Here is a 24,431-nt window from a genome sequence, read left to right on the forward strand (position 1 = left end):
AGAATGGCTAAAATTAACAAGTCAGGAAATGACAGATGTTGGCGGGGATGCGGAGAAAGGGGAACCCTCCTACACTGTTGGTGGGAATGCAAGCTGGTGCAGCCACTCTGGAAAACAGTATGGAGGTTCCTCAAAAAGTTGAAAATAGAGCTATCATATGACCCAGGAATTGCACTACTGGGTATTTACCCCAAAGATACAAAGGTAGGGATCTGAAAGGGTAGCAGCAATGTCCACAATAGCCAAACTGTGGAAAGAGCCAAGATGTCCATCGACAGATGAATGGATAAAGAAGAGGTGGTATATATATACAATGGAATATTATGCAGCCATCAAAAGGAATGAGATCTTGCCATTTGCAATGACGTGGATGGAACTGGAGGGTATTATGCTGAGCGAAATAAGTGAAACAGAGAACGACATGTATCATATGACCTCACTGATATGAGGAATTCTTAATCTCAGGAAACAAACTGAGGGTTGCTGGAGTGGGGGGTGGGGTGGGAGGGATGGGGTGGCTGGGTGATAGACACTGGGGAGGGTATGTGCTCTGGTAAGAGCTGTGAATTGTGCAAGACTGTTGAATCTCAGATCTGTACCTCTGAAACAAATAATGCAATATATGTTAAGGAAAAAAAAAAGAAGAAGAAGATAGCAGGAGGGGAAGAATGAAGGGGGGGAAATTGGAGGGGTAGGCGAACCATGAGAGACGATGGACTATGAAAAACAAACTGAGGGTTCTAGAGGGGAGGGGGGTGGGAGGATGTGTTAGCCTGGTGATGGGTATCGAGGAGGGCACGTTCTGCATGGAGCACTGGGTGTTATGCACAAACAATGAATCATGGAACACTACATCTAAAACTAATGATGTAGTGTATGGGGATTAACATAACAATAAAAAAATTTAAAAAAAAAGGAAAAAAAAAGATAACAAGACAAAGCCGAAAAGAAAAAAAAATTGATAGCCCAGAGAAAATATTAAGAATGTATGAGAAAGTTCCCTTTTATTTTTTTAAATACAAAATTGTAAAGTAAAAATATTTTAAACCAGTTTTTTAAACATATTTTTAAAGGCTTAGTGTCTCCAGCTAAAACATATTGTGATGTTGCATGATGGATATAACATTGAGATCTATTTTAAACTTGGGTGGCCTGGATTCAGCCTCATTTTTAAATTCACATTTATTGGACAAGGCCCTTAAAATCTTTGGAATGCTTTATTTCAGTTTATGCATCATTAACTGAAAAAGTAGGAGTTCAAAATCTCTACCTACCTCACAGAGTGTTGGTAGATGGAAAAGAAAGTGTATGGTAAAATAAACTTTAAAGTATTGTTATCATTTCGTATCAAAGGTAGTATTTAGACTGGTCCCAGAGAAGATGGTATGGGCTTTTTCCCCCCTAGATGCCCCAGAAATAATTCAATAAATAATCATAAAAATACTGTAATTTTCATAAAAAAAGACTTTTTAACAAAGAAAAGCCCAGGACCAGATGGCTTCACTGGTGAATTCTACCAAACATTTAAAGAAAAATTAATGCCAATCCCTCTGCAACTCTTCCAAAAAACTGAAGGAGGGAATACTCCCAAAGTCATTTTATGAGGCCAGCATTATCCTGATCCCAAAAGCAGACAAGGACAAGAAAAGAAAATTAACAACATCCCTGATAAATACAGATATAAACTTTCTCAATCAAATATTAGCAAATTGAACTCAACAGCACATTAAAAAATCGTACACTCTGACCAAGTGAAATTTACCACTGGGATGCAAAAATGGTTCAACATATGTAAATCAGTATATATGACACAACATATTAATGAAATGAAAGAGAAAAATCATATGATCATCTCAATAGATGCACAAAAAATTGAAAAAATTCAACATTCTTTCATGATAAAAAGTCTCAACAATTTGGGCATAGAAGAAATGTACCTCAACATAATAAAAGCAATATTGACAAGTGCACAGCTACTCAATGATGAAAGGTTGAATATCTTTCCTCTAAGATCAAGAATAAGACAAGGGTGCCCATTCATTTAATGATTAATTTATTCATTTAACTTCATTTAACGTAGTAATAGAAGTCCTAGCCAGAGAAATTAGGAAAAAAAAAAATAAATGAAAGGCATTCAAATCAGAAAAGAAGTAAAATTGTCTCTGTTTGAGGATGATATAGTTTTATATATAGAAAATCCTAAAGACTATACCAAAATATTATCAGAAGTAACCAACAATTCTATAAAGTTGTAGGATACAGAATAACAATGAATTATCTGAAAAAGAAGTAAAGAAAACAATCTCATTTACGATAGAATCAAAAATAAATTCTAAAGAATAAATCTAAGGAGATCAAGTTCTGTATGCTGAAAATATAAAACTTTATGAAAAAACTGACGAAGACACATATAAATGGAAACATATCCTGTATTTATGTATTAGAAGAGCTAGTATTGTGAAAATGTCCATGCTACCCAAAGTTACCTATAGACTCAGTGTAATTGCTATGAAAATTCCAATGGCATTTTTCACATAATAAAAATACAATCCTAAAATTCATATGAAATCATAAAGACCCTGAATAGCAAAAGCAATCCAGAGAGAAAAACAAAGTCAAGGCATCATATTTACTGATTTCAAACTATATTACAAAGCTAAAGTAATCAAAATGCTGTGGTATTGGCATAAAAAGAGACACACAGACAAATGGGATAAAATCAAGCATCCAGAAATAAACCCATGCACTGACAGTCAACTAACATTTAACAAGAGGGCTAGGAATCCTTAATGGGGGATATATAGTTTCCTCAATAAGTTATGTTGAGACACGTGGATATTCATATGCATAAAAATGAAATATAATGCTTAGATCAAACCACTCACAAAAATTAACTTGAGATGGGTTAAAGACTTAAAGGTAGGATCTGAAACCAAAAATCACTAGAAGAAAACATAGGAAAAAGCTTCTTGACATTGATCTTGGCAATGATTTTTTGGATTTGACACCAAAACAAAAGTAATAAAATAAAATATAAATAAATGGGACTACACCAAACTGAAAAGCTTCTAAATAGCAAAAGAAACAATAACCAAAAATTTAAAAAGGCAATCTATAGAATAGGCAAAAAGTATTTCAAACCATTTATCCGAAAAGGAGTTAAAATCCAAAATGTATAAGGAACTCATACAACTCAAAAGTAAAAAAAGAAAAGAAACAAAATTCAGTTAAAAAATGGACAGAGGATTTGAGTAGACATTTTTCCAAAGATGACATACAAATGCCTAACAGGTACATGAAAAGGTGCTCTACATCACTAATCATAAGGAAATGTATCTGAACCACAAGGATGTACATCTCATACCTGTTAGAATGGCTACTACCAAAAATATACAAGATATCAAGTGTTGGAAAGATGTAGAAAAAAGAGAACCTTTGGGCACTGTTGCTAGGGATATAAATTGGTACAGCCACTATGAAAAACATATGGAGGCTCCTCAAAAAATTAAAAATAGAACTACCATATGATCCAGCAATTCTACTTTTGGCCATATATCTGAAGTAAACTGAATCACTACTGGACAAGGTATCTGAACTCCCATCTTCCTTGCAGCTTTACTCAAAATAGCCAACAAATGGAAACAATCTACGTGTCCATCAATGGATGAATGGATAAAGAAAATGTAATGTACATACACAATGGCATATTTTTCAGCTATAAGAAGGAAATTCTGCCATTTGTGACAACATGGATAGACCCTGAGGGCATTATGCATAAGTTAGAGAGAAATACTATATGATCTCATATATGAAATCTAAAACTCCCTCTCCCACAAACTCATCGAAACAAAATAGAATGGAAGGCTAAGGAATGGAGGAAATGGGGAGATGTTGGTCAAAAGGTACAAACTTCCAGTTATAAGATGAATTAGCTCTGGAGATATAATGTACGGCATGGTGATTATAGTTAATAGTACTATAAATTATACTTGAAGGTTGCTAAGAGAGTAAATCTTAAATGTTCTTATCCCCACACCCCCCACATAAGGTAATTATGTGACTTGTTGGATATATTAACTAAGCTTATTGTGTTAGTCATTTCATAATATATTATGTGTATCAAATGATCATGCTGTATATCTTAAACTTACACAATTTAATATATCAATTATATCTCAATAAATTTGAAAAAAACCACATGTTAAAATGTGTTTTTATATTTCCAAGCATGGACAGTATTTTAGTTATCTTTTTTTTCTGTAATATAGGAATGTCAACCTTGAAATTTGTTGAGACTTGCTCTACAGACTACCATGTACTCAATGTTTGTAAAGTACTTTGTGTGCTTGAGAATTGTATTTTCCACCTAAGTGTGGTATCTATATGTGGCTTTTGAATCAAGATTACTATTTCTGTTATTCAAATCTTTCTTCTTATTTTTTTCTGTTTAAGATATTTAGTAATGAGAGGGATATGAAGTAATACACTCCATGAATTTTTCAAATTCTCTTTTCAGATTTGTAATTTTTTTCTTTATCTATAACTTGAAGGTATGTTATCAGATGCATATGAATTTAGGATTGTTATATTTTCCTGATTAACTAAAGTTTCTTTCTATCTATATATTTTTAAAAATAAGGTAGGGAATATCAGTCTACTCAATATTAAGGCTTAGGATATAGCTACAGTAATCTAGACAGGATGGTTCTGGTGCAGAGATAGACACATAGATCAATGGAACCCAAATGATTTACGGCAAAGTTGCACACACAATTCAGTGGAGGAAGGATAGCCTTTTCACCAAAAGGCACTGGGGTAAGTGGATGTCCATAGGCTATACTAATAATAATAATTTAAAAACCTCAACCTAGATCTTACACCTTATACAAAAATTATTTCAAAATAGATCACAGACTTACAGGTCAAATGTTGAAGTATACAATTTAGGAAAAAAACATGAGAAAATCTTTGGCATCTAGGGCTGGGTGAAGAGTTCTTAGACTTGATACTGAAAGCATGTTTCACAAAAGGAAAAATTCATAAATTTGATAAATTGATAGAACTGATAAATTTGACTTCATCAAAATTAAAAACATTTTCTCTGAAAAAGACCCTGTTAAGAGGATGAAAATAAAAATTACACACTGGGAAACAATGTTTGTAAACAACATATCTGATAAAGGGACTTAATATATATAGAATATAGAAATAACTCTCAAAACTAAATTAAAAAAATAATCTAATAAAAATTGGGCAAAAGATATTATCAGACTTGCTACCAAGCAGGATACACAGATGACAAATAATCACATGAAAAGATGTTCAATATCATTAGCCATTAGGGAAATACAAATTAAAACTAATGCAATATCATTACACACCTATCAGAATGACTAAAATATAAAAAGTCCTAACACCAAATATTGGCAAGGATGTAGAGAAACTGGTTCATTGCTGGTGGGAAATAAAAGAATATAGCCACTCTGGAAAATAGTTTGGCTGTTTATTCTAAAACTAAAAATGTACTTTCCCCAAAACCTAGTAATTACATTCCTGAGCTTTTATTCCGGATAAGAGAACTGTGTTAATGTAAAAACCTGTATATAAATGTTTGTGGCAGCTTTTTTCATATTAACTAAAAGCTGGAATCAACCTCGATGTCCTTCAATGGGTAAATGCTTGAACAGTGGTACATAAAAAGTAGCAAACTATTGATACACACACTTGAATGGGTTTCAGTGTAATTAAGTTGAGTGAAAAAAGTCAATCTCAAAAGTTTATATACTGTATAATTCCATTTATAGAATATTTTTGAAATAACAAAGAAGTTGACATGGAGAACAGATTAGTGGTTGTTAAGGGTTAGGAATTGTGCAGTGAGAGCGGATGGATATGGACATAAAGCAGTAGCATGAGAGAGTCATGTGGGATGGAAGAGTTATGACTGGATTGTGGCCATGGTCACATGTAACTACATATGTGATATAATTGCATGAAAATACACACACACACACACACACACACACACCAGTACTTGTATAACTGGTGAAATAAATTCTGTGGATTGTACCAATGTCAGTTTCCTGATTTTTATATAGTATTATATTTACGTAAGATGTGAATATTGGGGGTCTTTGTTAGGGGTGTTTGGGCCCTCCCTGTTCCCTCTTTTGTAATTTCCTGTGAATTTATAAATATTTCAAAATAAAAAATTTTGAAAAGTCGTATTTGAAATATTTTGAAATTATCTTGCTGCTATACAGAACAAGCAGATTTGATGATATCAATATTACCTTCAAACTTGTATGCATTGAGCAGTGAAGACAAGACATAACTCATTCCTAAACATAAAAAACACTTGAGCAATCAAGAATAAAAGGACAGAATTTTAAAATCCTTACATAGGTACTATTTTATAGCCATGATAAAGATTGCAGGTAGAAGAGAGAAATACATAAATAATTAGTGCAAAAATGATATTCAAAATATTTAACAATTTCTATGGTCTGGACACTAACCAGTCAGAGTAGACTGGGACCAGTTAGAAAAGATGCCAGCCATAAACAGCAGAATTTGGTATTGGGGCAAAGCAGTGGAATATCCATCATATATGATTTATTTGGGTTTGATTTTATTATTTCCTCCACAAAAGATTTATATTCCTAAAGTGTTGGTATTTCGTAGTACTCCTAAGCTGAAAATACTGGAAAGGGTACTATATCATTGGATGAAGCATACCTCAAAGTGCTGCTATAAAAAATCATGACTAATATGAATGATTACCAGTTAGCAAAATAAGAACAATTTCTATTAAGATATTTTAAATTTCCTTAATTTTTTTAATAAAACACCCTAAATATCAGCATAGAAACAAAATAGCATCCAAATTAGTTTGTTCATAATATTTAAAGATAGGAGTTCAATATATCAATGACTTTTCAATTTTAAAGTTTTAGTACCTGAATAGTTAGTATCTTTAGAGTCTTTTTTTTTTTAAGATTTTATTCATTTATTTGAGAGAGAGAGAGAGAGCATGTGAGCGCATGAGTGGGGGGGAAGGGGCAGAGGGAGAGGGAGAAGCAGACTCTCCGCTGAGCAGGGGACAAGGGACAGGACCGCAAGGTCATGACCAGAGCCGAAGGCAGACACATGACCGACTAAGCCACCCAGGTGCCCCTAGAGTCTGTTTTACTGAATTCTTCCTAGTGGAAAAATGTCAAGGTGCTTTACAAACAATCCTAGCGGGTTTATTAGATTAGGAAAACAAATATTCAAATGTGTAATTAATTTGGCCATATTTATTCTTGAGAAATTAGGATCCCTAATTATCAATACAAATTTAATGAGACAATAGGTCAAAGCCTCTATTCTAAAAAGAAAGAAACTACGCACTCTAGGAACAGAATGTGAACTATGAAAATAAAAGTATGCATTTCCTAATCTGTGTGGCAGTTAAGAAATTCACTTAAGAAATTACCTAAAACTACATACAGATGGCTAACAGACACATGAAAAGATGCTCAACATCACTCATCATTAGGGAAATACAAATCAAAACTACAATGAGATATCACCTCACACCTGTCAGAATGGCTAAATTTAACAACACAGGAAACAACAGATGTTGGCGAGGATGCAGAGAAAGGGAAACCCTCCTGATTGTGGCCATGGTCACATGTGACTACATATGTGATATAATTGCATGAAAATACACACACACACACACACACACACATCAGTACTTGTATAACTGGTGAAATAAATTCTGTGGATTGTACCAATGTCAATTTCCTGATTTTTATATAGTAGTATATTTATGTAAGGTGTTAACATTGGGGGTCTTTGACCAGAGCCGAAGGCAGACACTTGACCAACTAAGCCACCCAGGTGCCCCTAGAGTCTGTTTTACTGAATTCTTCCTAGTGGAAAAATTTCAAGGTGCTTTACAAACAATCTTAGCAGGTTTATTAGATTAGGAAAACAAATATTCAAAGGTAAAATTAATTTGGTTATATTTATTGGTGGGAATGCAAACTGGGGTGTAGACACTGTCGAAAACAGCATGGAGGTTCCTCAAAAAGTTAAAAGTAGAGCTACACTATGATCCAGCAATTGCACTCCTAGGTATTTACCCAAAGAATACAAAAATACTGATTGAAAGGGACACGCCCTGATGTTTATGGCAGCATTATCAACAATAGCCAAATTACAGAAAGAGCCCAAATGTCCATTGACTGGTGAATGTACATTTACATAAAACGGAATATATCAGCCGTAAAAAAGAATGAAATCTTGCCATTTGCAACAACATGGATGGAGCTAGAGAGTATAATGCTAAGTGAAATAAGTCAGACAGAGAAAGACAAATACCATACGATTTCACTCATATGTGGAATTTAAGAAACAAAACAAATGAACAGGGGGATAAAAAAAAGTAGAGAGTGACAAACCAGAGAACAGACTCGTAACTATAGAGAACAAACTGAGGGTTGCTGGAGGCGAGGTGTTGGGGGGAGGTGGGGAATGGGTTAAATGGGTGATGGGGATTAAGGAGGGCAGTTGTGATGAGCACTGGGTGTTGTATGTAAGTGATGAATCACGATATTGTACAGTTGATACTAATATTACACTGTATATTAACTAACTGGAACTTAAATAAAAACTTGAAAAAGAATTAAAAAAAAAAAGAAATGACCTAAAACTAATTAATGTTTTCTATTATTTTAAAAAGGCAAACCTCCTCCTCTTGAAAAAAAAAAAAAATCCACTTAATAAATATTACAAAACATAGCTTATGCTGTCTTCATTTATGTGCATTTTGGGCACCATTTTTTTCTTAAAGATAAAGTAACAGTTCAAAACTTTAACTAAATGTCAATGGAAATGCAGTTCTCATGTAGGTAAACAGGTTAAGATTATGCAATTTATTTTTTTTACAGTAACATGATAAAACTCCCTTATAACTCAAAGACATAGAATATAGAAATGAATCCACCTAGTTCGCACAGCTGTGATTACAACTTCGTGAGAATTTAGAGTCACTGTAACAGAATGGAGGGGGACAACCTCCAATCTATCAATATTAGGTTGGAATTAGGTAGGCGGATAATTTTAGCCTACATGGGTTTGTTCATTTCCATCTCTCCAGGACACTCTAGAATAATTCAAGTCCCTTAAGGTAGGCCAACTATTCTGAATTCCTCCCTTTGTCTTCTATGAGGCTATTTGTTGGCTCAGAACACACAGGAAGGAAAAGAAAGGAGCAATTATTGAGAGCCTGTGGCGCCTCAATCACTGTCCCTCTTATATTTGAAACTAAATCTGCATGAAACAGATATGCTTCCCATTTTACAGGTAAGAAAACCTAGGCTCTCAGAAATTAAGCACCCAGCCCAAGAACCCACAGATTTGTGTTTGGATTAGAGCTTTCCATGACTCCAAATTTCACACAATTTCCTCTCCTGAATGTGATAATTTAATTACATTTCAACTTTAAGAAAAGAACGGTCCTACAAGGCTTGAAGCATTTCTTAAAAAGACTTATTTATGTGAGAAAGAGAGTGTGAGCGAGTGGGCAGAGGGAGAAAATCTCAAGCAGACTCCTCCCTTCCTGAGCACAGAGCCCCATGTGGGGCTCGATCTAATGACTCATGAGATCATGACCTGAGAACCATTTTTTTTTTTTAAGATTTTATTTATTTATTTATTTGACAGAGAGACACAGCGAGAGAGGGAACACAAGCAGGGGGAGTGGGAGAGGGAGAAGCAGGCCTCCCGCGGAGCAGGGAGCCCGATGCGGGGCTCGATCCCAGGACTCTGGGATCACAACTGGAGTGGAAGGCAGACACTTAATGACCTAACCACCGAGGCGCCCCCTGAGAATCACTTTTGATGTTAACCCTAGCTCAGTGATTCTTGGGGGATGTGTCACCCCTGGGATGTTTGTTATTAGAAATGTCTAAAGAGAAACACCGTGGTATTGATTCTGAGGGCCAAAGACAAATATGATGATGTTTTATACACAGTTCATGGATCTCGCATCCACACTGTGTAATAGTTAACTGCGATTTCTGTGGCCTTTTGTAAAAGACTATCTTGGCTTGCTAAATGGCACTCCCCCAAATACTAATATTAGAATCCAGTAGTAGGTGGAGACTTTTTTCTGTGATGTAGACTGGTGCTAAAACTCTAAAATGCAGAGCGATGACAAATGCGCAGAATGTAGTAACTTCAGTATTTTCAAGTGTATTGTGAGAGAAGGAAGTATGCTTTTATGTTTAGTAGCAGTATTATCCTTCAGGTAAGAAATGAAAATGGTTGCTTTGGTGTCAATAGATGGTTGTTTAATATGTATTTGTGTGGAGCTGTCTGTGTTCCCATGTCCCCCTTGATAATAATAAGAAAACATCTGCTAGTTTTTTCTGTAACCCAAGAATAATTTAAATCAGTTGATCCCTCCCTTCCATCTCTCTTTTACTCAGCTTCTTTTTATAGTTGACCAAGGAATTAACTTATCCTGCCAATGTTAACAGAAGTACGAGCACCCACATCTACAACATGTGTCCACATCTGCATCCACACGTAACTATGTACATTCATAATAGCATGCACGCATACACATCATGGAATTCCATTTTGAGAGATTAAAATATTAATTATGATAATAATCAAGAATTCATGGTATGCAACCCAATAAGGTCTAAAATGTTTTTTAAAAGTACTGCATAAAACTTTTGCTTCCAGGTCGGATGGAATGAGAAGCTTATAAGCCATGAGAACACGCAGAAAATCTATACAAAATGTAAAAAATGAGCAGCTTAAAGGGATCAGAGCACCCCTGAAACCACAGGTCTAGGATTCCAAAGAGGAGAAAACCCTGGAGAGGTGAGGGAAGAATTTGCAGCTGATTTTATTGATTGTGGGCTGTGGGAAAAACCCAGACTTGGCCCAGGTAGAAGGCCACTGCTGGAGCCAGCAGAAAGTAGAGGAGTCTTGAGGGACTGGAGTGACAAAATATAGACTTGAGAGATCTTAAACACACAACCCATTATCCCATGATGACATTTGTCAGATTCAGAAGCTGCAAGGTCTAGAGGCAAAAGCTAAGCTAAAACCCCTGAAATGCACCACAGATTTTTGTCAGTCTTGCAATACTAAGAAGAAAAAATATTTTTAAAATATTGGCATTCAAGACCTGCCAAGAGGAAGGCCCCACATGAACACACTGGGCCTGGGTTTGTCCTGTGGACCAAATCCAGCCTGCTTCTATTTTCTGTATGGTCCAGAAATGAAGAACAATTTATATACTTTTAAATGGTTGCAAAAAAAAAAAAAATCAAAAGAGTAGTATTTTGATATTCGATTTCCGAAAGTATACGAAACTCAAATTCTCTGTTCTTAAACAAAGCTTTATCAAAATACAACCATGCCCTTTAGTTACATATTGATTCTGCCTGCTTTTGCATAGTAAGGAGTTACAAAGAGACTGGATGACCCAAAAAACCTAAAATATACGTGACCTGACCTATTATAGAAGATGCTTGCTGACCTACAAATGGGGTGTTAGTTGAAAACCCTCGGCAAACATCCTATAACAGAAACAAACCAGAGATAAACAGGGTCTTACCAAAACTCAACCCAACCACCTATTGGCTCAACTCCAGATTGGATTAAAGAATTAGCCTCCACTCTATCTCCCTGGCATGAAGAGGATAAATGTTTGCTGGAGAAAGATCTTATCATCTTGAGCCTCTATAGTTTTTTATACACATTTTACACACATTCCAGCATTCAGAAAATTACTCTACTTTGTTTGGCCTGAGCAGAATGTATAAAGAAGCCTGACTTAATTGGCGAGCTCAACAGCAATCCATTAACATCCAACGATTACACATGCAGTTTTAACCTATGTTTTAAAGAAAAATAAAACAGAAGTCACAGTATTACCTGAAAGCAATTTTCTTGGCCAGGAAACTCAAAATATATGTCTGGAATAATAGTATTCTGACTAACTAGATGTTATTTTCCATTGTAAAACATTCCAATAACATATGGAATAAAATCTAAGAGCGATTTATTTTGTAGAAAATGAAGACAAATAGTAATTGACTGGTTAGAAGTCATTCTGAACTACAAGACTGTGTTCCAGGGCTTGTTTTTTTCAGTGACATGTCCTTCGCAGGCACTAGCATCATAGTTCAGGCCCCTACTATCCCGAGAAGACAGACAAGTGCAGATGTGGGAAACACTGCGAACACTGGAATATTAAGATCATGCAATGTCTTATGCCTACATCTCTGCCAGAGTTTCAAAATTTGATTTTAATAGCTTTTTCTAATGAAAAGAATAAGACGGCTGAGAAGTTCAATATGTCATAGCACTGCAAATCGTTAACTTCATTTTAATTAGGATATACTAAGGTTTTACATCTGTGGCAAAAGTAAATTATAACTTCCGTACACAGCGGATCAGGCCACTTTAATTTATAACAGATTACAATCTGCAGCACACGTCTTATTGGTGTCAATGAAATATATAACCTAATGGTGCTCAAAAGTTCAGGTCACAATAATAATTTTATGGGATTCAACCACATGCGGTCACGCTATTATACAGAAGGCAGACAGATACAGCTATGAATATAAAATTTAATATAGATAGTGATTAAAAACTGGATATTTAATGTACATATAAATGGTACACTGTAATTTTTAATTTAACCCAGTGTATAACTAGCTTGTGAACAGTTATCTTATGGAAACAAACAATGTTATCAAAATATTATCTGGGAAAGCCAGAACTATTGCTAAAATCAAAGGACTTTCAGAATTAGAGACTTTTTAAAAAGTTGATGTTTCAAAAGCTTTTTTAAAAGTTGAAACTCTCCTCATCACTTTCTCCACCTTTAAGAGCTTCTCAATGATAGATGCCTGTGAACAGGACTCTAGAAGCTTGAGGAGATAAAGGCTGGATTGTGGTCAAATAATAAATCACAAGGAGAGTATGCTATTTATCATTTTAGCTAAATTTTAACTGCACTTTTCACATTAAACTCACTATCTTTAAAAATTACAAGTGTCATCTCTTAACAGACTTCATCCATATAATTTACTAATTTCAAAGCAAGGTTTACACTCATCTAACCCTCAAAACTGCTCAAAAACATTCTTCCCATACGTGAAAACAGTCTATTTCTAAGCAAGTTAATATCATTACATTGGAAACTACAAAATACTATGGATAACCCAGGATATTCGTGCAATTGGTTATTTAATTCAAATAGTTGATTAAAGCAAAGTAGCCCTATGGACAGACCTTTATACCACAGATTCCTTAATAACTAGCAGAATGCCATGCCTTTAAACACAAAAATCACTATTATCTATAGTTCCACAATAGTGTTTCTCTATACATCATGTTCGATTCCAGTGAAAGGATCAGAGTCCTCAGGGAGACACATTGCAAACAAAAAGTGCTTAGAAGGTGGTGGAAAGTCAGGCCAGGAGTCACAGAGAACCAACAGAGATGACAGAGATGTGATATCCGGGACCGTCTCCTCAGAGAGAGAAAGGAAAACCACATGGCACTGCTGAAAAGCTGTGTTAATTCTCTCTCTTAGCTGAGCATTAAATATTACATCTTTCAAACTGTCTCAACCACATGACTGCTTCTTGAGGTGAGACCCTCCTTTAAGAAACACAAACATGCTCAAAGCGCAATGCAGAAACATCATAGAAACTTAATGACCTACCATTCTCTTTGCACTCTTCTGGAGGTTTAGCCTTTTTCGCAAGTCGTGGATCCAGCCATGATGTTGTCTTTGTGTTATGGCTGAAAAGAAAAGAGATCACTCTGAACAGACACATACTGAAAGGAATCAAGTTTATTCCTTAAAAAAAAAGGAGGGGGGGTTGTTAGTCCAACAAAATTGCAATCGATACACTTAATTTGCTTACTGGTTCTAAGTAACCCTGAAGGTGGTGTAAGAGTAATTGTGCAAGGCAGCTGTAAATTTGGCAACCTCAGCTCCCTGTCCTCAAAGCAGCTATTTTTATTAAAATCAACTAGAATGTTGCCAAGTTAACCTCATTGAAAATGCAGAACTCATCCAGAGCAAAAGGAATTTATTACAAACACAGGATTCTCCAGTTGGAAGAGCACAGTTCGCAGGCTCTGATACTGTTTCCTCACTTTTGCAAAATAATAATTTTCATCTTAAACCTGCCCTTTTCATAAATAGTTGTTTTGTTACTCTTTAACTCCAGAGCTGGCAGCGGCAGTATAAAAGTGATGAAAATTACAGCATGTTCTCGGGATGCCTACATTTTCTCAAAAAGTGATTAATGGCAATGTCATTAACCCATATTTAGCTGTGTTCCAACTAAATACTTTCAGTCCGGCTAGGAAGGCAGAGGGTAAAAATGCCTGTATTCGAATGTTTCTAGAATGGAATTTCTGGGACTTAATAACAATTTTGATGACATTTGTGCTTTGAAAAAAAAAATGTTTTCTGGGAAGCTTTTTGCCAGAAATTTTAAAAACAGAGGAGAGATGTTTTTAGAACAGTGTTTCTTAAAGAGGCCCCAGAATCACCTGCATTGGAGTTGGAGTCACCTGGTGATTAACAGTGCACATTCTGGGATTTCATAGAACTACTAAATCAGAATCTTTGAGGTTGAGCCACAAAATCTCCATCATTGGCAAGCACTCCAGGTGATTTTTATGCACATTATAATTCGAGAACCACTCAAAAGCTCTTTGGAACTAAAGTCTTTGCTGTGTACAGCTGTCTCAAGTGATCTCATCTACCAATGGACAAATTATCAAGGATGTGACATTTGTGAGGGCTTCAGAAAAAGCATGAACAAAGTCACAGGTGTGGAAAAGTGTGAGGCTCATACAGGGAAGAGTCAAAAGGCCAATCAATGGAACATGAAAGGGAACAGTAGAAAATAGTATAGAAATATAAAGTAAAGCCAGATAATAGGGATATCTGAACACAACTGTAAGAAAGTCCAGTGATAATGATGAAAGTCAAATGATAACAATTTCACATATATCTTCTCTTTCTTCTTTGAAATTTAACTATGAAATATAACTTATTGTATCAGAGACACAAGCGTCAGCTAGATAACCTGATGAACAAATCTCCACTTAAAGCAAACGTCAGAAAATTCTCCCAGGCAGCATATTTAATAGCAAACTTATAGAGACCAGGTGCCTACCGAAAGAAGAAAATTTCAAGGCAGGCAGGAGGAAAGATGGAGACAAGCCGGGCAGTGGGGAAGCAAGTCCAAGGTGTTAAAGCACCTAGTATTTTCTGGACGATGATCCTGTCTAGGTGTAGAGCCATCTCTGATTTGAAAACAGAGACATTAAGATCCTCGGGTCAGAAAGTCTCTGCTCCTCGGGTCAGAAAGTCTCTGCTCCTAAAGAAGACTCCCTCTTATTTCTGACTTTCATGTGTGGTTAAGAGAAAATACTCTCCATCACGTTCTTCACATAGGAACTTCACAATGATTGATGCCTCTAAGTGGGGCTCTCATAATTTGATCAGATAAAGGCAGTGAATTTGGTCAAATTATAAATCATCAGGAGAGTACGCTAGCTTTTATTTTCTCCCAGTTTGACCTCTGCAAATCCTGATGGTGCTTTATTATCGAGTTTCAGAAGCCAGTAAAGTATTGCAGACACTTTCATCTCATTCGGGTCCTCATTTGTACTCATGTCAATATCTAATCTTTTCCTCTGAACTAAAGACACCCATGGAAGGAGATTAGGACTACCCCAAATATGTTAGTGGACTGGGTTCAGTGTTTGCTGCTCCCATTTTGAAAAAGACAAATTCACTTTTAAAAATGTTTTTTATAGACACACCTTCAGTACTAAGTGTGTGTGTGTGTGTGTGTGTGTGTGTGTGCGCGCGTGTGCACGTGCCCGTGAGTGCGCATGCCCGTGAGTGCATTTGTGTATAAGGTGTGTTCATGTCTATGTTTTTATTTGTTAGGGAGAAATGTTGGGAAGTGGGCAAGGAAAATACATTTCCCTTCCTTTTAAGCACACTTGCTTCTTCAAAATCCTCCCTTCATTTTGGAGAAAGGTCATTTATTTCTAGGTCTGTGAGACATTTTCACAAGCAAACACATCTATGGATAAGTAGTAAGGGGCCATTACTAAGCCATTACAGGGAATCAAATTACCATTTCTGTATCACGCCATCACTGGTCTCAAATACTGGCTAATTTTGTAGAGAACTGTGAGTTTCCTAGCTTTCCTGTGTTTATACAAAGCATTTCATTACAGGATGATTTTTTTTTTTTTTAGGTTGAACTAGCATTAATGGTACGTCACTTTAATACACTTTGGCAGATGGAGTCTCTTCTAGTTAATAGCATTTTTAGCTGATCCTCTGAAATGATTCTGAAAAAAATGGGGGTAGTAGTTAGTCTTAAACACCACATGAAGATACAGTACAGTATTTTTCAATAGTGGCTCTCCCCAGCCCTATAATTTGGATGCTTCTTCAGGATACCTTATGGAGGCGATATTTTTAATGCATCTGGGAGACAACAGACCAAGTGGCTTTTCCACTTTCCTCAAATCCTTTATTTTTAACCTCGACAATTACCTTTGAAGATGGGATTAAACATTGGACAGGAGACTGTGTACAAAATGGGATCATTGAGGGATTTTTCACAATCTACAGAGCACTCTTCCTCAAGTTTGAGGATGTGATTTCCTTTCACTTCGACTGCTAAAGTAGATTTAAACAAGACATCAGTTTTCTGTATCTAACCAAATTGTGTGGTGCACCAATGACAGGAAGGTAAGAGGCTAATGCTATATGATCTTATATTCTGATACTAGTTTCTTAAACAGAGACACATACACACATATATGCTGCATTTGCAAAGAAAATTTTCCCCCCTAGCTGGGGAATGGAACAATTTTTTCTAGGAATGCTGAATCATAATGGTCTACTCCTGTATGTATTTTTATGGATAAAGTTAATGTGACGATCATGAAAAGTGAGAGATCAAGTGGAGTAAAGTCAGTAGCTATTCAAGTTCAATCAATGTCAGATTTAAAAATCTGGATAAAAACCTTAAAAAATGGTTTATCCAAACTCTTCCCTGATGTTAAACTATATAATGAATCTATCTGGAGGAGCAGAACAAGCCAGAAGTGAAATTTCATTTAACTCTGCAATACTAGTTTAAATTCATAACAGAATGGCTTTGAAGACGTGATAGGCTGACTTATAATGAATTAGAAATTTCTGTGGGGTTTTTTTTTTTTTTTTGTAAGTTTAACCTTTGCCAAACTGACAAAAGCTGCGGGTTAAATCATAACATCTTATCTTCCTGGGGAAACATTCTTTTCACACAGAAAATGCTTCACTTCGACAGGAAAAGCTGCCGGCCTTATGGTATACCATTGCAAAGTTATTCTCATTATCTCTTAACATTTCCTGATTGTCTACTTTGTCAGGGACTGAACTAGAACTTTCAAATGCATCACCTCATTTAATGCTAATGAGCCTCTGTGGCTACAGATTTTTAATTCCACCTTACAGACAGAGAAACAGTTTCAGAGAAGGTGAGTAACTTGCCCAAGATTACACAGCCAGTGTGTGAAGGGGAAAGAGCTGACATTCAGCCCAGATATATCTGTTTCCCAACTCCAAGTTTCTTATGCTCTGAAACCGGGGGCATACTAAACCTAACACTTTGCTTTTTATACTGAGTTGCTTTATTTCCCTCCCTCGGAGAATCATCAAAGATCTTTTCCTCAGAGCCTTTGCCAGTAGTTTGGAAATAGAGACATTTATCTCCTGTTTGAAGATAGTAATTCACAACTTTAAATTCCTTTGTGTTGAATGCCTTGTACTTAGTAGGTATTATATCAAATTGCAGGCGCATAGAGATGAAAGAGAGAACATTGTGATTGAGGAGGCACAGATCATATCACCGGAAACACTTTTGTCCTTATAAACTTGAATTCTCCATTCAGATCACTTTTGAATCAAATGTTCTCCATTCAGATCTGAATATTTTTCCAGGGGGGAGCTAAGATGGCAGCATAGTAGGAGGACCGTAAGCTCATCTGTAACACAAGTAGGTAACTATCAAATTGTTCTCAATACCCCAGAAATCAACCTGAATATTTTTCCTAAATAAAGTCTTAAAATTCCTGATTTACAGAATCTACATATGAATATTAGGTCTTAGAAGCTATACTGAAGAATTAGGTTAATAAAACTGCTATCAAACGGAGGGGGCATTTTCTTTTTTCTTTTAATTAATTTATTTTAGAGAGAGAGTGCAAGCCGGGGGGAGGGGCAGAGGGAGAAGGAGAGACAGAATTCTTCGAGCCGACTCCCAGCTGAGTGGGGATCCTGACGCAGGGCTCGATTCCAGGACCCCGAGATCATGACCTGAGCTGAATCCAAGAGCCAACTGACTGAGTCACCCAGGTGCCCCACAGGTGGAGGATTTTCATATAGATCATGCCACACTGTATCCTCCATTCCATTTCTCCATCACTCTATGTTTTCCCAGTCAGGGTATAAACCCCTTAAGGTGATCCAGTTCAAGGCTAATTTTAAGACATGTCCTCCTTTCATCCATCTATTCTTTCTGTTTCCTTTTCCTCTCTCCTCCTCTACTTTTATATTGCCGCCTAGATCAAAATAATGTTTTCAGTATTGCACAAACACTAGGTGATGTTTCATCAACTGAAATTTTATTATCAAACATATTCCCTTGCTGCATTTTCTCTAAAAATAGTAACAGACTTAAAACAATAACAAACACATTGAATTTAAAAAGTCCTCCTACAAAGCCAATTCTTAATCTTAGTCTTTAACTGATAGTAAAATGTATTTTCATCTGGGAAATACTACATCAGAAGAATAATCAGAGATTAAAGTCAATGATGTTTGACAGCAAGAAGCATAATCTTTTGAACAAGGTAAACAAGGTCTAGGTAAATATTTTAGAATCTATTGGGCAATTCAATATGTGTTTGGATGTTAAAGTTTCAATAGTAGTTGTCATAGAGGTTCAGAGACAATAATCAGAGATTATTGACTACATTTTACATAATTTAAAAAATAAATGTTAGTTCTCTCTCTCTCTTCTTTTTCTTTAAGTAATCTCTGCACCCAACATGGGGCTCGAACTCATGATCAAGAATCTCATGCTCTACTGACTGAGCCAGTCAGGTGCCCCTAAACGTTAGTTCTTAAAAGTCTATAAGTTGACATTTTATATTATATATATTTTATATTACATACATTTTATATTATAGTCAATAAAATCCTCAGGATGGTTACATCATTTTCCAGAAGACTTTCTCTCCCTTTTATATCATCTTTCCAAAAAGAAGATTAAAGGCAATGACTGGATAGATCTAATTGATGATGAACAGTGGGAACTTTTTCATTCAAGACTCCATTCTTTCACAGTTTTACTATTTTTTCAATTTATACATTGGTAATCTACATAAAAAGTTATTGTCAATGACTTCTATAGTGGTCGTTTCCTAAACAGTATTCCCCCAAATTTTATTAACCTTGTGAATTATGTGAGTTTGCCATCATATTATCTTTCATATGTTTAGAAAACATTTTTAAGAGAGGTTTTATTATAAATAGTGTTTGGGATATCATGAGTGTGAGTCGCATACTGTTTTGGGTCTAAAACATATTACTTTCTGTCTGGAGATGGCACTGGAGTCTTGTGCAGGCAGAAGAAAAAAAGATTATGAAAAAAATTCAATATATTTTGTAATACAAATTACAGAGAGTAAACACAGACCACATTTTGTGACTGGCGGGGAATACAGTTTTCAGCAAAACTGACAAGATTCATACTTTCATGGGACACAGCCTTTCTCCAGGGTCCTTGCTCTCGATCATTTTGCTATGGTGCCTACATTACACATATTATATCATAACCACCTTGTGAGCATTTGATATACCCGATTTAATAGTTGAGATTCTAAAGCACTCTTGGACAAATTAACATTCTTAAGGTCTCATAGTACCATCATCTTGCAAAGCCATTGCCATCATCCCATACTACCTCCACGGCATCAACAAACATTGGCTGAAATAAAAGTAAACTTTCATATTACAAATAGTATTTGTTTATAAGTTTCTCGGCCAGAAAGTCACTATTCCAGAGGCTAAATGTTCCATAAAGCAGAGCTGCCATAGGGCTAATCTGTATTGACATGATTTGGGAATCCCATTAAATTCCTTCTTTGTTTGGGTTCAGTTTAGTTAGTGACATAAAAGAGACTGCCATTGCTTTGGCAAAAAACAAAATGACAATAAGAACCTATTTGTTTACTACCATCTTCCTGAATGGTAGTGAGTGCTATGTCATCTTAAATAATAGATTTTTAAAAGCAGGCTTTTGAAACTGAAAATCACATCTGTGACAATGTCATGGCTGTACATGGTTTCCTAAATCATTGTCCGGGCTGATTTTGCTTTTAAATTCTCAGGAAGACACACATATAATTTGTTTCCTCTTGTGTTGCCATTTCTGTATTCCCTTAAGTTTTAAGTAAATCACTAATTACCATTTCAAAAATATTTTAAGCTTTTATTTATTAAAGAGTAGACAGGAAACTTGGGAAATTTATTGGAAAGAAAAGTAAAATCAATTGTTTGGTATGAAGCAACTCCAGATTTCTTATTTCTAAGCTCAGCATATCCCCCCAGTCACAAAATGTGGTCTGTGTTTACTCTCTGTAATTTGTATTACAAAATAAGATTTTTTTATTTATTCATTCAAGGCAACAGAGATACAGAGAGTGAGCATGAGCAGGGGGAGAGGCAGAGGGAGAGGGAGAAGCAGGCTCCCCACTGAGCCAGAAGCCTGACGCGGGGCTCGATCCCAGGACCCTGAGATCATGACCTGAGCCGAAGGCAGACGCTTAACCATCTGAGCCACCCAGGTGCCCCTCACTTGTTTTCTGTTTTATCACAACCTTTTTTTCATAGGAGACAGAATTCAGTGAAGTGTAATGAGGGGTGTTGCCTACCAGGGGAGACTTCCATTACTATAAGTGACTCACAATATTTGTGCCAGAGGGAAGTTCTCACTGATGCCAGCTCTCCTTACCTCACACATCTATCTTCCCTTCCATCTGTTTTATCTTTCTCTTAATTTTCTCTATTTGCCTTTTCGTCTTCTTTCTTTACCTTGACTTTGCTTCAGGACTGGTTAGAAATTCTTGGGCCCATCATAGCTTAGTCCCCAAGAAAGTCCTTATTGCCCCACCATGATCCCTCTCCTGTCAAGCTCCTGCTCTATCAGACTCTTTCCAAGGGCCTTCTATATTCACAGAAGAATTCATTGTGATATCAACAGCAAAGTACTCACAGGTCAATGACAGTGGGTTGAAGTGCTGATTGTATCTGACTGTAATTAGGAAGGAAGGGGCATTCCAGAGGAAAGAGTGAAAGCAGTCAGGAGAGAATCAGTGAAAAAATGGAGGGAAAAGTAAAGCAGAGTGAAATTCAGGCAGAGAGAAAGGAAACCACAGTACACGTGGTCATAGTGTGGAAATGAGGCACTGATCCCTCTCTAGTCTGATATTTGAGCTCATCGCACTGAGTCTTGATATTCAAATGTGACTTTTTCAAGAAAGGAAAGACGCAGCTCAGACTGATCCTGGGTGAAGGGTGGGGGTGGAGGATGCCTCCATTCTATGGAGGAACCTCCTTAAGTAGGGCGTTTGCACCTGCCTTCTATAGGAGCCTCCTTCCCATCATACCCCCACTTCAGCCTTAATTCAAGGCTTCATTTTCCTAAACTCTGGGTGCATGTCTCTAGCATCAGCTCTGTCACCAAAATGATACTGTCTCCTCTTTTGTGTCTTAATTTTCCACCTCAACCTATCTCTGCTCCCCTGCTCATTCATTCTTCCCTGAAGGAACAGGAAGAAGATAAACAAACAAAACCCTCTGCCTGTCTTTCAAAATCACTAATGATCTAGCAAAATGGAAACAGAGCAATCATTGCCCAGGATTCACCAACAAATACCTCTTCTCTAGTAGGGTCATAGGGTCTTCTTGCTATCCCTGATAAGCCCAGGGACTGGGTTCCTATACCTGGAACGCTGTGTCTACACACTGCCAAGTCTGTGTGACCCCACCTTCCCTATGATGCCTCCTTTTATTACTTAAGTCTGTGCTGAATATATTCTTTTCTGAATAGTACCACAAAACTCAGAAATTAGTTGTTTACTGACTGTTTATAATTATATGTCTCTCTTCCCCAACTTGAACAATAAATCTCAACAATAAATTTGAGAACAAGTACAAAATCTTACGAATCTTTGAATTCTGACACTGGGTGACTCACTAGAGTATTAACAGAATCATTTTGGTAGATTCTTCCAAGTCCAGACAGAGCCTCATCATTTACTATATACCATGAACACAACTTCTGTCTTTCAAAGTCCCTTTTCTTCACAATCCCAAAATCTGACACTATTTAAAAGAGAAAAGATTATTTTGTAATCACAAAGATTTTTATAATTGCATTATTGGAAACCTTGTAAGGAAACAGTTCTTTAATCAACTTGTTATGCTGGTTTTCTTTTATTATTTCCACATATCCTTACTCCTCCTGCATTATATAATAAAAAATGTGTATATTATCAGTCTCCTTCTGATTATCAATTTTCCTGAATATCAGCATGTGAACTCACATCTAGGGTTTATACTGTGAGTGGCCCCGTGCTGTGCTTATCAATAATAAAGTTATATTTTTAGATTTAAATACTTCTGAGCATTTGAAAAATTCCATATGACTTCTTCTTTTCTAATTAGTTGATAAAAGGTGTCTTCGGATCATTGATTATAGGAACAAAAAATAATGCAAGAGATTCTTACTCTTTTTTTAAATTTACAATATCTGTCAAAAGGTGAGTGGTAGAGATTCATTTTCTGCAAAACACTGCATTTCTCATCCCATGTTGGAGTCAAGCAGAGCACCAGGTAATTACCTCATTATATATTCCCTTGGCCAAATGTATCAAAGTTCCCACCTTCACATGAGAATTAAATATTGGCATGTGGTAACATTTCAATTTCACAACTGAGTTCTGCCTATGGAGATCTAAGTCACAAATCACTCCAGGTTGGGGAAGGAAATCCAGTTTTAATATTTTTTCTTGAATAATCAGAGTTTACATATTTTTATCTACAGTCAGCACTGAAAACTTCAGGTTTTATTAATTTTTCTGTTTGAGTCTTGTTGGAGGGAATAAGTGTTGCGGGAATAAGTGTTCATTTACAATATTTTTAGTTTTTATTCTTCCTAGTGAATATTTTGATTGTCTTATGTACATCAACAATTTAATTTTCTGCTGAGATCTCCAATTTAGGGCTTTGTTTAAAAAAAAAAGTGGTTCTACTCCTAGAAGATAAAGGAAAGGAAAGACAGTATTGTTAATAAAATATATTAAAATTTCTTTTTTTGGAAAAAAAGTCCAAAAAGCAAGAAAAGATTAGAATGAGTATCACCAGGGAGTTCAAGATTAGCATTTCAGTTTCCTTGGCAAGTCATAAAAACGGTAAGCAAAAAATAGAATGAAATTAATAAAAATGAGTGCGATGTATAGTTACACAATGCAAACCTAAATAATTTTATTGACATCTGACCTCTGCATGAAATACTTAAAATGTTGTCTTTTGTGACAAGTAAGTATTTTGCTCTAAATGGCTGCATCATTGAACACGATGGTAGATTCTTCCAGCAATCGTAGTTAAAAGATGGTATTATCTCATTTGGACAATACAGAGGTCTTGAAAGAATAGAGTAAGCATTTTTCATGATAGGTAGATTATTTTCTAACTCAACAGTAACATCACATAGAGATTTGCCTTTTTAGTCATGAGTGTAACAAATTTTACAGTGTAATTGTTTAATTCATTCTTTGATTTATAGCTATAATCTATAGCGTAATCTAATTGCATTAAGGCACTGTCCATTATTCTCTCACAAAGAAGGAAGCTAATATCAGAAATGATAAAACTCAGTATTTTATTTTGACCATATCTCTATGTGCTACATCACTTACATACTGTTATGATCTTTGTAGCAATATGCAAAGAAATGTGTGAAACTCACTCAATGAAGTAGACTTCACCCTTCTCTGTATAGGCCATTTCCCAGTTATCAGGCAATGGGTCTGACTCCTCATTCTCTTCAGGCTTAGTTGGTTTTGCATCATCCATCTGCTCCTTCAGCTCCTCAGGCTGACTGTACACTGGTGCAGGATAAGGCTGGGAGGGTGTCTCCCCTGAGGCACCTGCACTCTTGTCTTCATGTTCACTGGATTCTACAATATAACAAGAGCATGTGGTTAGTCACTCTAGCCACAGGAACTTCTCAATGAGTGTGGAG

General features: G+C 36.0%; 1 protein-coding gene across 10 annotated transcripts in view; it reads right to left on the reverse strand.

Annotated features, from left to right (window-relative positions):
* MAGI2 (membrane associated guanylate kinase, WW and PDZ domain containing 2) overlaps positions 1-24,431 on the reverse strand; it is a 1,322,716-nt gene that overhangs the window by 419,370 nt on the left and 878,915 nt on the right. For all 10 annotated transcript variants that reach the window (XM_078060071.1, XM_078060067.1, XM_078060065.1 and 7 more), the window contains exons 5-6: positions 24,156-24,366; positions 13,751-13,830 (exon numbers count right to left, since the gene is read on the reverse strand). In XM_078060071.1, the coding sequence (XP_077916197.1) occupies positions 13,751-13,830; positions 24,156-24,366 (291 nt within the window). The remainder of the gene's footprint in view (positions 1-13,750; positions 13,831-24,155; positions 24,367-24,431) is intronic.

The sequence above is a fragment of the Halichoerus grypus genome, chromosome 12, assembly GCF_964656455.1.
Source record: "Halichoerus grypus chromosome 12, mHalGry1.hap1.1, whole genome shotgun sequence".
Taxonomy (NCBI): Eukaryota; Metazoa; Chordata; class Mammalia; order Carnivora; family Phocidae; genus Halichoerus; species Halichoerus grypus.